The 13,223-nt window shown below is 51.2% G+C and overlaps 3 protein-coding genes across 6 annotated transcripts; 1 reads left to right on the top strand and 2 right to left on the bottom strand.

Moving 5' to 3' along the window:
• On the top strand, positions 1–5,920 carry Mlst8 (MTOR associated protein, LST8 homolog). 4 transcript variants are annotated; one of them, XM_005081621.4, is made up of 9 exons: positions 1–135; positions 614–819; positions 984–1,032; positions 1,300–1,462; positions 1,777–1,852; positions 1,935–2,087; positions 3,013–3,137; positions 3,256–3,419; positions 3,511–5,920. In XM_005081621.4, exons 2-9 carry the CDS (start codon positions 691–693, stop codon positions 3,627–3,629), a joined length of 978 nt encoding a protein of 325 aa, XP_005081678.1. In that variant the 5' UTR covers positions 1–135; positions 614–690; the 3' UTR covers positions 3,630–5,920. The 4 variants fall into 4 exon arrangements, with proteins under 4 accessions (XP_005081678.1, XP_005081677.1, XP_012977124.1 ...); XM_005081620.4 differs by having other exon boundaries at positions 2–135; positions 981–1,032; XM_013121670.3 differs by having other exon boundaries at positions 22–135; positions 665–819; positions 981–1,032.
• Bricd5 (BRICHOS domain containing 5) lies at positions 3,976–5,602 on the bottom strand. Its single transcript, XM_040748249.1, has 5 exons — positions 5,476–5,602; positions 4,874–5,026; positions 4,700–4,801; positions 4,292–4,445; positions 3,976–4,197 (listed from the first exon to the last, which is right to left on the bottom strand). The coding sequence occupies exons 1-5, from the start codon at positions 5,524–5,526 to the stop codon at positions 4,103–4,105; spliced, it is 555 nt and encodes a 184-aa protein (XP_040604183.1). The 5' UTR covers positions 5,527–5,602; the 3' UTR covers positions 3,976–4,102.
• A 452-nt stretch (positions 5,921–6,372) lies between the features above and the next one.
• LOC101832397 (phosphoglycolate phosphatase) lies at positions 6,373–9,661 on the bottom strand. The gene is made up of 2 exons (XM_005081623.4): positions 8,379–9,661; positions 6,373–8,285 (listed from the first exon to the last, which is right to left on the bottom strand). The coding sequence occupies exons 1-2, from the start codon at positions 9,394–9,396 to the stop codon at positions 7,960–7,962; spliced, it is 1,344 nt and encodes a 447-aa protein (XP_005081680.2). The 5' UTR covers positions 9,397–9,661; the 3' UTR covers positions 6,373–7,959.
• Between the last annotated feature and the right edge of the window lie 3,562 nt (positions 9,662–13,223).

Raw genomic sequence — 13,223 nt, 5'->3', positions numbered from 1 at the left:
CACTCCCCCACTCACCGGACTCATGGTCTCGCCCTGAGCGGCTATCGATAACTCTACACTCGGCCCGGCTTCTATCGATTCGCTCCTACTCGCCTCGCCGTCCTGGACCAAGGCAGAGTGCTGAGCGTGTGTAAGGTACGGAGGCCGCGGGATAAGGGCTGTATATCAGCTGCTGGGTGGCTAGAAGGATGCGGTCGGGGTAATCAGGTTGGTAGGACAGAGCCAAGTCGGTCTGCAGAACACAGGGGACCTCGGGGGTCCTGCCACACAGCGCCCCCACCCATCAGATCTCAATGCCGGGCAGCCACGCATGCGCAGCAGCATTGGTGCCCGGCTTTCCCCAATCGCCTTGCGCATGCGTTGCCTACCCTTGCGGCAGATGGCGCCCCTGTGATTGCCCTCTGTGTGTTACTGCCTCCTGCTGACTGCAGGCGGGGTGGCGTCTCCGTCGGTGCTGGTGAAGCTGAAGGAACAGGTGCCTGGAAGCAGAGGCGCTGAGTCGCCTTTCATGTGACTGCCAGCGTGACCCTAAAGACTCATTTTTCTTATCTTTAAAGTGATGCTACTCAGCGTAGTGTGGATTGTTTTCTCATACATCCGTTTTTTCCTCTAGATGTTTTGACCTTTGGACCTTGCGTATCACCTAGCTCTTGTCCCAGTGCAGGCCTCATTTTTCCCAGCCGTCAGACAATGAACACCACCCCAGGCACAGTGGGCAGTGACCCTGTCATCTTGGCAACTGCAGGCTATGACCACACTGTGCGCTTTTGGCAGGCGCACAGTGGCATCTGCACCCGAACCGTGCAGCATCAGGACTCTGTATCCTCCACTTGGGAGCAGGCAGGGTGGTGCTGGCCAGGATGAAGTATGAATGACAAGTGCCCTGGGAAAGTCAGGCCAGGTGGTGTCGGTCCTGATGGCCCGTGGCCCCAAGGCCTTCCTTTCCAGGGTTCACTTCCCATCATCCTTAACAGATTCAGCAGGTGAATGCCTTGGAGATCACACCAGACCGAAGCATGATTGCTGCCGCAGGTACCTGAGACTCTGACCTTTGCCCTTGACTGGTGGCAGGACTACCTGGCCCCCATGCTTTATCTGTATTTATTTATTTATTTTTGGTGTTTTCGAGACACGGTTTCTCTGTATTGTTTTGGAGGCTGTCCTGGAACTAGCTGTTAGACCAGGCTTGGTCTCGAACTCACAGAGATCCGACTGCCTCTGCCTCTTGAGTGCTGGGATCAAAGGCGTGCGCCACCACTGCCTGGTCCCCCCATGCTTTAATTCAGCCTGTGTCCCTAGGTTACCAGCATATCCGCATGTATGATCTCAACTCCAATAACCCCAACCCCATCATCAGTTACGACGGAGTCAATAAGAACATTGCATCTGTGGGCTTTCATGAGGATGGCCGATGGATGTACACGGGCGGGGAAGACTGCACAGCTCGCATATGGGACCTCAGGTGTTGAGTGCTGGGCTGGAGAGGAGGCTGCCTGGGGAGAGGGCAGCCAGGGAAATGTGTGTGTGTGGGGGGGGTTGAGTGGGTATTTAGAGGAAGGAGGAAAGCAGCAGGATTTACATCAAAGCCACCCCGCCTTGAGGCCTGGGGCCAGACTTTCATTCCCTTTTAATGACCTAACACTGCCACCTGTGGGGAAGAGCCAACCTCTACAAGCTCCTAAGGTAGAAGCAACTCTTATTAGCAGAGAATGGGAGCTTTTTGTGGGATACCAGTAGCATACATTAGACACCATGTGTGACCCTAACTCCCCACAGATCCCGGAACCTGCAGTGTCAGCGCATCTTCCAGGTGAATGCACCCATTAATTGTGTGTGTCTGCATCCCAACCAGGTGAGGAGGACTCCTGGGGCCAGGTACCTGGGGGCCTTGGAAGGCAGAGGTACTGCCACATCTTACTCTCACTATATCCCAGGCAGAACTCATTGTGGGTGACCAGAGTGGTGCCATCCACATCTGGGACCTGAAGACAGACCACAATGAGCAGCTGATCCCTGAGCCTGAGGTTTCCATCACATCTGCCCACATCGACCCTGATGCCAGCTACATGGCAGCAGTCAATAGTGCTGTGAGTACAGGGACTGGGTCCAGGGGCATGTCAGCTCCTAGCCCCCTATCTTCCGCAGATGCCCTGGTTGTTCCTCAGGCCTCTCTAAGTTTCCATCCAGCTCCCAAAGTCAGGCACTTGAGTATCACTCCTCATGTCCACCTTGCTGTCTGCCATGGCCCACCCATCAGACTGAGCACCTAGCCAGGATTTCTCAGGGCCAGTTATTTCCTCCTTTTCTTTCATGTTCTAGTCCATGACTGATCTTCCCTGATATTGACAAACTTCTCTGTGGCCTTCCTGGAATGCCTGATCTATTCTCCTCCAACTGTACAAGTACCCTTTAGCCTTATGGCAGGCTGCGCTCTTCTGAGACCTTAAGATGCTCTGGCTCCTTTTCTTTTCTTCTTTTTTTTTTTTTTTCTTTTTTGGTTTTTTGAGACAGGGTTTCTCTGTATTATTTTGGAGGCTGTCCTGGAACTCACTCCTAGACCAGGCTGGCCTTGAACTTACAGAGATCCGCCTGCCTCTGCCTCCCGAGTGCGCCACCAATGCCCTGCCTGCTCTGGCTCCTTTTCATGGACTGTAGGATGCTTCAGTTTGGTCCCTGCTTTCATCTCTAGTCTCATTTTCTCCTTTTAAATCTTAGAATATCACTTGTTCTACATACTTGCATTCCCTCCTTCCAGCCTTCGGTTGTTACATCGTCTGTCTGGGTACCCTCCTTACCACCTCCCTTCCTGCACATCTCTATTGGCCAACAGCAGCCTCTAGGGAGCTGTATTTGAGTCCCTGGCCAGTGTGGTCTCCTGCTTTTGGCTGGCTGGGCATGGTTCCGTGTTAGGGCCAAGCTTCCTATAGACATGACCCCAAGATGCCAGCCTTCCTGCCCTGGCTCAGGTGTCCTTGGGTCTAGGTTTTAAATGACTGCCCTCCTGTTCTATAGGGGAACTGCTATGTCTGGAATCTGACTGGGGGCATTGGTGACGAGGTGACTCAGCTTATTCCCAAGACCAAGATCCCAGCCCACACACGCTATGCCCTGCAATGCCGCTTCAGCCCTGACTCCACGTGAGTGTTAGGGTCCTGCCGGAAGAGGGCATCTTCAGGGGCTGGGGGCACTACCTGGTGTGTGTTAAGCAGATACAAGGTAGTAGTAGCTGCTGAGATACCCATTGTCCAACCCCAGGCTCCTTGCTACCTGTTCAGCTGACCAGACATGTAAAATCTGGAGGACATCCAACTTCTCCCTGATGACAGAGCTCAGCATCAAGAGTAGTAACCCTGGAGAGTCATCCCGTGGTTGGATGTGGGGCTGTGCCTTCTCAGGGGACTCCCAGTACATAGTCACAGGTGAGCCCTATCTCCTATCTCTTCTACATTGCCTAGGCCTCTAGAGAGGCCATTCATGGGCTGCTTCTCTTCTGCCTGATCCCTCCTGCAGCTTCCTCTGACAACCTGGCCCGGCTTTGGTGTGTAGAGACTGGAGAGATCAAGAGAGAGTATGGTGGCCATCAGAAGGCTGTCATCTGCTTGGCCTTCAATGACAGCGTGCTGGGTTAGCCTCTACCCGTTGAGGCTGCATTGGGCAGTCAGGACTGCCTGGTATAGTGGCTCTAAGTGGACATACCTCAACAATATCCTGGCCTAAGTGACTCTCAGGTCAGCCTCTGCATGCCAGGCCAGCTGGACCTGACCAGACTGCCATGGCCCCTGTACTTTGGGACTTTCTTCATTGTCAGAAGGCTCACTAAGCCAGGGACATGTGCCTGGGCTGGGAGTCATTTCTCAGTTCAGAAAGGCTAGACCCAGAGGGATTGAACTGTTGAGGTTTCCCAAGTATGTTATCCCCACTTGCCCCTCTTTACCCCTGTACAGGTACTGAGGCCCCCCAAAAATTACCACTATGGCCAGGTAATATGGGTTTATTTGTCCCTACTGTCAGCTGCCCTTTATTGGTGCTGGTGACCTGACCAGCTTGCTGACCTGTGGGGACAGGACTGGCCTGTGGGACCAAAGGCAGGTCAGTAGGGGACTTAGTCTGGAAGGTAATAAAAGCAGACAGACACACAGATGTTGCTCGGGAAGCAGATGTCAATGCAGAGGTAGATCAGCCGCTGTCTCTGGGGCCCTGGGGAGAAGGGTACTCATGAATCATAAGGGCTCCCACCTAGTACTGTCCTGCATGAGCCACAGGCCTCTTCACTCAACCTACCCCAACTCACCCTCTGCCCGTTGGGCCCAGTAGATGGGAGTGTCCATGCAAAGGTGTCGCACCGAAGCTCCTGCTTGGGCAGGGTCCACAGTATGACCCCCCAAAACTGCCAGCAGCTCCTGAATATAGTGGGTGTCTTGGCCAGGTACATGGGACTCTTGGGCCTGCAGAAAGACTCTGGTGGGCCACCATATAGTACTTCCTGGATCCTGGCTGGGTAGGGCATTCATGTCCCACCCCAGCCTGATGGCCCTTCCACCTGCTCTTGTCAACAGCCTTAGTCAGGAGAAGATAGAGCTTTCTGTTCCCCTGAAACCAGAGCCTTGGCTGGCCCAGCTGGGCTGCACAGAAGACCTTTTGTTTTTCCCCTGGCCTTGGGGGGGTGGGGGTGATTGGCAAGCCAAGTAGTACCGCTCACCCTGGAAGTGTTCACCAGCAGCCGTAAGGTCTCCCAATCTTGGGCTTCCATCAGACGGAGGAAGCAGGCCTGGTGCTCTGCCGGTCGGTAACAGATGTAGCCCTGGGGAGGCAGATGGGTAAGTCAAGGCCACCCCTGATACTTCCACTCTGCCCTGCTCCCAAGCTCACTCACATTTTGTCCGTCAAACAGTACGGCCCAGCTGTGGTTGCTCTGAAGTGGAGTCACCATGATAGTTGCCGTGTTCTGGGCCACGTCCACTAGAGTGGTTTGGTTGGACCAGGGTACCCTGGAGCTTGAGGTCTTTCGGAGCATCTGCAGCAATGTCTAAGGGGTATTGGAATTCCGCCCTGATATCTGTATTTGCTTATCACCATAGTAGGCTTTGTTCCTTCTGGTTCTCTGGCTATCTGATGAAGGCCAGCGTTAAGGCCTGGCCCCGTGGGAGGGCTAACAGGTACTAGCTTTCCTACCCCCTTCCCACTCTGTATATCCCTGGGCTTGAGGAGCAGCTCACCTTGGGGGGGGGCTGTACATGAAGCCAAGAAGCCCTCCAGCCACGGCCCCAGCAGTGACCAGTGTAAGCAGCAGGCCTGCTGCTCTCCAGCCCCTATGGCAGGGTTTGGTCTTCACCTAGGGGCATATTACTGTCAGTGGGGCTTCTGGGTTAGAGAGCTGACTTGCTCAGGGAAGGGGCTGATGGCAGGTGGTGACACTCCGGACTCTTGTATCCCTGTGTTCTTTGGGGGGGGGGGGAGCAGGAAGAGAGACCTTACCTCAACAGGCCTGGACCTGAGGCGCTCAGTGTGGACGTGCCCTTGTTCCATGCTGCAGCCCCTGCTGACAATGCACTGATTGTCTACAGCCCCTTGGAGGAGTCAGCCAGGGAAACCTCAGGATGCCTTTGATGAGTCAAACTGTATCCTCCCCCTCCCAATCCCACTGCTTCCTTCCCAGCCAGTATCTGATATCCAGGGTCAGAGCCAGGACAGCCTTCTCCCCCACTGTGATTACTCGGCACCAGGCATGTCTCTGGACAGTTGACCTGTGCAGAACAGTTTCTGGGAGCAAGTAAAAACAGGACCTTGGTGGGAAGTCAGAACTGGGTAGGTCTTAGCCAGGATAATTTTGTCTGGTTGGGCATTTTTTTCTTGGAGTCTTTTATCTCTAGACTCCTGAACTAGACACAGGAACCATCAATAAATGTTCAGTGAACCATCAGTGTGAGGCCAATTGCTTTTTTACTTTCCCTGCAAACTCCCAAGCCTCTTTCTAGACCCCATTAACACTAGATGAGGCTATGGATATTTCCATGTGCACCAAGAGGGCTTCAGCTGGACTGGACAAACCAGCTTGCTGGATGGCTAAGCTAGCCTGTACCCTAGCTTGTTTTTTTCTAACCAAGCTGTTAACTTCTCTGGTCTCTGACATGGTAGCTCAGCTATACTCACATCCACATATTTTACCCAGTAGCTTTATTCTCTGGTTTTATGCTACATACTTCCTGTTTCTTAGGACCTGTTCCTCTCAAGGGTGGGGCAGCAGTGGTCACACCACTGTGTTAAGATTTTGGAACTGGAATCCCAGCCTGCCTTGTATATACTCTTGCCTTGCCCCCCACCCATAGCTAGACAGCTGCTACTCAAAGTATAGAGGAAGGCAGACCTAGTCACTGTGGTTTGAGAGTTTAATGTGCATTTGAGTTCACACAATCAAACAAGCTGGAAATGTAACACACAGGTTCTCGGGCTACTGCCCGGTAGAAGAGGGGGCATCCCTTGCTGCTGCAACTGCAAAGTACTCCTATGTGGGTGATAGTGCCAAAACAGGTCTGTTCATTATCCAGACTCAGAGGATCAACATCACCAGTGTCACAGGCACTGCCACCTTCATGGTGAATTATGGCACCATTCCACTCCCAGCTACCCCTGGCCTGGGAGCAGCTTCAGGCATGGGATACATTTTATTGCTCTGAGAATCTGAACAGGTGAAGTGCTGCGACCACAAGAGTAGCCACTTGGTACAGGGCAAGGTGCCAGGAAGGAAGGAGTCAGCTAAAAGCAATAGCTTCCTGGTTTTGACCCATGAATACTGCTGCTAAAGGTCAGAGCAGAGCAAAACGCCAGAGATGCTTAGAAGCCAACTGTTTGGCAGGGTGGACCTTCCGTCTGGCCACCAACAAGGAAGTCCAGGATGGAAATAGATGGCTTCATGGAGCACCAACATATGACCCAGCCACAAATGCAAAGGACATAGGCAAGGGAGGTTAGATGTGTTGTTAGAAACAATTATTTTCAGGACTCCTCTTTCCTTCCATACCCAGAGGGTACTCTGGGAAACAAGGCAATCCTTAGCTTGCACATTGGCTATACTGCTGACAGGAGCAATGGGTTTCTTCCGTAGGGTTTATCCTTAAGACAGCACAGCTATAAATCCATACCCTTTAAAGTTCCAATTCCACACTTGACAATTTTGTTCAGTAGTTTTAAGATTTTTTTTTAAATAAACACTGTTCTAAGGTCCCTGTACAGCAGTATGGAGTTCATACCCACTCTGCTGCTCAGCAGACCACTCAGTGAAACACATAGGTTTCAATTCACACAAGGAAGCCCAAGTTTATCTAGGCTGTTGGTGTGCATGAGGGGCTGTAGTGCTGGGCATCTGAAACAGAACAGACAATTGTGACATCAAAGTGGCTTTCAAGGAAGCGGGATGAGTGGAAGTTGTCAAGGGCAGTATTCTAAACCCCAACAACAGAAATCCCACCTGGGAGTGGCCTCCTCCACTCATACCCTATAGGTAAGGAACACATAGCAGGCTTCTCTGCTGTATGATCACACCGGGGGAAACCCTGGGTTTTGGTCTGCACAAGTGTCTCGTAACAGCCCTTCCTTTCCTCGAGCCCAACCGAGGGTCTGATCCCTGAATACATCTTTTCAGTAAAAAGCATGACACACAACCCTTGACCCACTTCAGGCTCATCAACAGGGCCTAAGGTTACCTGAATCCTGGGCAGATGCTATGCCCATCCCTGTAAACACATACAAAGCCCATGGCCCACCCCATAATGCCTTCCAAGTTTAAAAGTGCATCTTAAAATATAATCATCTGTAAACAGCACCCCCCAACGTTTACGTACAAGGTTAACTACTGCCTTTGCTTAACTCCAATTAACCTGCAGCCACCTAACTGAGCCCCACCTATTAATTTAGGTAACTGATTTTCATTTTTTTATTCCAGAGATTAAAGACACTAAATCTTTAACCTTGAAGGGCAGGCAAAAGGTCGGCTATACTGTCAACATAAAAGTCAGGGACCATTTTCTTCTTGTACATGCAGTCACTTTCCTGATTAATCTTCACATCCTCAAGAGTGGAGACTCCGGTGAGGGTCAGGATAGTCTTCAGGCTACAGGTGGCGCCCAGAAGGATGTCTGTGTCCAGGCGGTCTCCCACCATAACGGTGCGCTCCGGGTTGATACCATACTCTTGGGACACGCAGTCGAAGATGAAGCGGCTAGGCTTCCCGATGATATCCGCCTGGCGCTGGGTGGCCATCTCCACGGCTCGCACCAGACAGCCGGTACCTGCGGGGCGAGGGAGGGAAGGGGACGCTGGGAGTCAGAAGACACGGAAGGGCTGAGCCCGCCCTCCAACCTCCAGCCCCTAGGCGCACGGACCCGCAATGAAACGGCCGTTCTCTAGCGGGAGCCGGTTGTCCATGTTGGTGCCCACGAGCAGGCAGTCGGGCTGCTGCAGGTACCGCACGGCCTTGGTGAGTTTCATGTAGCTGAAGTGTGGGTCGAAGCCCACCACTACCGCGCGCACGCCGGGTTCGAGCGGCACCGCCAGCCAGTCGCTCGGGCCTTCGCCGCACAACGCCTCCGGACCCACACCCACACTGGCGACACCCACGGCCTCCAGCTCGGCGGCTAAGGCCGGACTGCCCAGCACGTAGGCCTTGGGGTCCGGCACGCCGGCCAGGCGCTGGCGCAGATAGAGCGCGCTGCAGTAGGCCGTGCCGAAGACCTCGAGGCCCGCGTCGGGCCCCACCGGACCGCCGAAACCCAAGCGCCTTAGCTTCTCCGCGTAGGCCGTGCGAGTCTTGCTGCTGTTGTTGGTGATGAAGCCCAGTCGCTTGCCGCGGGCCCGCAGCGCCCGTAGAGTCTCCGGCGCCCCCGGCACAGCCGTCTCACCGCGCCACAGCACACCATCGCAGTCGAACAGCAGCGTGTCCACATCGGCCAGCAGCACCTTGGCCCGCTCGGCACTCAGTCGCACGCAGCGGGCTTCGTCGCCGCCGGCCTCTGCCTCCGCCATGGTCGACCGCTGACCGCTGCAGCCACCCACCGGCGCCACCGCCACTACCGGCCGATCCTCACAGCCGCCCGCCGCGGCGCCCGCCCCGCCTCTGGGACGCTCATTGGACCCGCTCCTCGCGCGCACCGCCCATTGGCTCCTGCTTGCGCCAATCCATCTCCGTTTCCCGCGAGCTGCAAGGCGCACAGCTGCAACTGTCGCGAGCCCGGCGCGCGGAGGCGGGCAGCCATTGGCCGTCTGGTCGGGATACGCCAATGATTGGCTGGCAGAGCTCCAACCGGCAAGGGTAAAGCGTACGCTGCGGAAACGCTGCGGGCCGCGAAAGGCACGGGACGTAAGGCGGCTGATCATGGATGGCAGCGGGGGTAGCTCGCTCATTGGAAACTGGTGGTCAGCCTAGGTGTCGGAGACTCCAGGTCAGTGACCCCGGGCCAGGCCGGCTGCTGATTGGCTACCTCTTCTGGAGGCCTTGGTTGGGCGGGGCTATCTGCAGGAGCACGGCGGGAGGGGCCACCAGCACCGCAGTCACGTAAGCATCTTAGATGTGATGAATTTGGCGGCGCTTGAACCGTGTACCTTTCAGTCTTTGAAACCAGCCCGGAACTTCCTTTGCCTGGTACTTGAATTCTCACCTTCAGTTCTTCCAAACGGTTTCCCAGGACCACCAAGTGACATGAACACATAATGGCAAAGCAGGGGCACATTGTCTCCGGTATGATATTGCAGCAATTGGTTGCGCTTACCGTCCTCATCAACTATTAACACTTTTATTGAGGCATAGTATACAATGATGGGCTTAAGTCTTAAGTATAGATCAATGCAGTTTTTGCACAGTAATATCGTCATATATCAAATATCAGTTATACCGTAATTCCAACATTTCACAAAAAATTCGCTTATATTAATATCCGGCCAATAGGGGCTGGAGAGATAGCTCAGAGGTTAAGAGCACTGATTGCTCTTCCAGGGGTCCTGAGTTCAATTCCCAGCAACCACATGGTGGCTCACAACCATCTACAATTCAATCTGGTGCCCTCTTCTGGCATGTAGGCAGAACACTGTATATGTAATAAATAAATAAATCTTTAAAAAAAATATCCGGCCACTAACGGATATCCATCCCTCCCCAACCACGTTTCTGGCCTTGATTATACATTCACTCTAATTTGCTTGTTCTAATCTTCTTAAAATTCTCACCTCTGGGCCGGGCGGTGGTTGCGCACGCCTTTAATCTCAGCACTCGGGAGGTAGAGGCAGATGGATCTTGGTGAGTTCGAGGCCAGCCTGGTCTACAAAGAGAGTTCCAGGACAACCTCCAAGACAATACAGAGAAACCCTGTTTCGAAAAACAAAACAAAACAAAATTCTCACTTTTGGACTAGAGGAATTTCTATTGAAAATCTTACTCTGTTAATCCCAGAGACGGGAAGAGACAGACCACCGACCCAAATCATCATGGCCCAATTAATTAAAGCAAACAATTAAACCGAGTAGTTTTGTTTTGATTCATGTACATGTGCTGCCTCCTCCCAAGCTGAGGTTCAGAGGTCAGCATTGGCTGTGAGGAAAACGAAGTTTTTATAAAGTTCAGGGGCAGGTGGCTTCTAAATGGAGGCGTTTGGGCAGGCAATAGGAGCAGAACATAAGGTCGAATGACCGCCTGAAACAAAGACATGGTTGCAAGGTGGGCATAACAAGGTAGTTAAAGTGGTCATATAGCCTTTTGAAACAAAGGTAGGTTTGCAAGATGGTTATAAATAACTTTTTGAAACAAAGACTTGATTACCATTCCTGGAACAGGTAGTACAGAACCATTTGTAGTTAAGGTCACAGGCAGGGCATAGCTCAATCCTTGAGAGGTTTAATCATGAACAAGAATGAACCTTGTTTTTCTTTAAGATGGCTTTTAAGCCTAAGATGGAGGCAGGCTGGTTTTTCACTCCTGCAAACCTCCCTGGTGAGTTCATATCCTAAGCACTCAAGTTGGGCAGTTCACAAGTGCCTGTAACTCCAGCTCCACGGGAGTTTCTTCTGACCTCTGTGGATACCTACATACACATGCACATACCCACATGTACTTTAAAATAATATTTTTAAATATTTCTTTTTTATTTTATGCGTAAGAGTATTTGCTTGCATTTGTGGTGACCTTGGAGACCAGGAGTGAGATCCTCTGAAACTGGAGTTACGGGCTGTTGTGAACTCTCACTTGTGTACTAAGAAAGGAATGGCCAGTATGGTGACCCACACCTTTAATCCCAGCACTCAGAGGCAGAGGTAGATGGATCTCTGAGAGTTTGAGGTCATTCTGGTCTACAAAGCAAGTTTCAGAAAAGCCAGGGCTGTTACACAGAGAAACCCTGTCTCCACAAACATAATAATGTGATGTGTGTAAAATCTTTTGAAAACTTATCATTCTTTTCTTTTCTTTTTTATTTGGTTCATGTGTGCCTGTGTCATGGCATGTGGAGGTCTGAGCACACCTTGCAGGAGTCAGTTCTCTCCTCCTACCCAGTGGGCCCTAGAAATCCAACTCAGGTTGACAGGCTTGGCAACAAGTGCCATCTCACTGGCCCTGTTTGTTTGTTCGTTTTGAGGCAGGGTTTTATAAATTGAGGCCATCCTCAATTCAATATGAAACTGAGGATGACCTTGGTTTATTTTGTGTCTCCCAAGTATTGAGATCACAGATAATGTACCACCATGTCCAATCTGTTTATGCTAGGCAAACAAACCTCTATTCATGAGCTACTTCCCCAGATGACTTTTGTTTGATTGTTTTTTCAAGACAGACTTTTTACTCTGTATTCTGGGCTGGCCTGGAACTTTTGGCACACCTCCTGCCTCAGCTTTCTAAGTGCTGGGATTACAGGCATGAGCTTCCGTGATCACTGTAGGACCATCTTATAAACGAGACCCTTGCTTATCATGCTTCCTTAACATAATGCCTGTGAAATCCATCCTCAGTTTATTTTTTTTATTTTTTATTTTTTGGTTTTTCTGTGTAGTTTTGGAGCCTGTTTTGGCACTCCTTCTGTAGATCAGGCTGGCCTCAAATCCCCAAGTGCTGGGATTAAAGGCGTTTGCCACCAATGTCTGACTTGAATGATCTCTTGCTGATGAACACTGGGCCATTTCTAGTTTAAGACTCTTGTAATGTCCATGTGAAGATTCTTGTTCTTATGTATGAATATATGGACATTTGCTCCCACATCTGGGGTGTATCATTTGGAGTGGAATTGCTAGGACATAGGGGAGGTGTGTGTTTATCAGTATCATTTTGACTAGAGCTAGGTGTCAGAATAACAGTAGTTCCCAGTTTTCTGACAGCCTACCCTGTGCCATGTAGACACCAAATTCCCAATGTGTTATTCTCTTGTTTTGCTTTTGAACCCCAGTTCTCCATAAAGTTTTTTTTTATCATTTCTACCTTCAAACTCATCAGACAAACCCAATGACCTCAATATCCTTTTTTTTTTTTTTTTTTTTTTTTTGTGGATACAGTCTTCTTCTGCCTGCGTGCCAACAGAGGGCACCACATCTCACTCAAGGTGGTTGTGAGCCACCATGTGGTTGCTGGGAATTAAACTCAGGACCTCTGGAATAACAGTCAGTGCTCTTAACCCCTGAGCCATCTCTCCAGCCCCGACCTCAATATTCTTAAGGGTCCTATTTATGGAACATCCCCTCTCCACTGACTTGGAAAACCTGAAGGACAAGGACCACAGCCTTGGAGAGCAGGGACTGCAGGGTTCCTGCTTGGATTACATACTGCCTAGGAGAATTCCTTCATTTCCCTGACTTCATATTTAGTTTGGGGAACTGAGCTGAGTTTGAGAGGACCTGCACTTGAGAAAAAATTACAAATGCTGATTTTATCACTTAGCAACTAGGAGTTGACTTGGTATACAGGCCACAATGGAGAATGCCAGTTGTGTTCAGATGTGACCAGACTTCTGAAACCTGACCTGATTGTCTTGGTTTACACTTGGTACTCAGTAAGTATACAGACAACAACATCACTCCTGTTGTGAGACTCACAGGACCATCCTGAGAAGGAGGTATGGTTAGTACACCTGTGTTACAGTGAGGACATTGACCTGCAAAGAGTAGATAACGAAGAACAGGGATGAAACTCATTTTCTCCAGAACTGAACACTGCCACATCTGCTGAGGGCACTGGTGTGTCTGTTGTTGAAAGGGAC

This window comes from Mesocricetus auratus, unplaced genomic scaffold (genome assembly GCF_017639785.1).
Source record: "Mesocricetus auratus isolate SY011 unplaced genomic scaffold, BCM_Maur_2.0 Super-Scaffold_100007, whole genome shotgun sequence".
Taxonomy (NCBI): Eukaryota; Metazoa; Chordata; class Mammalia; order Rodentia; family Cricetidae; genus Mesocricetus; species Mesocricetus auratus.
Note: the sequence above shows the minus strand (reverse complement) of the source record. Positions and strands in the feature narration are given on the sequence as shown.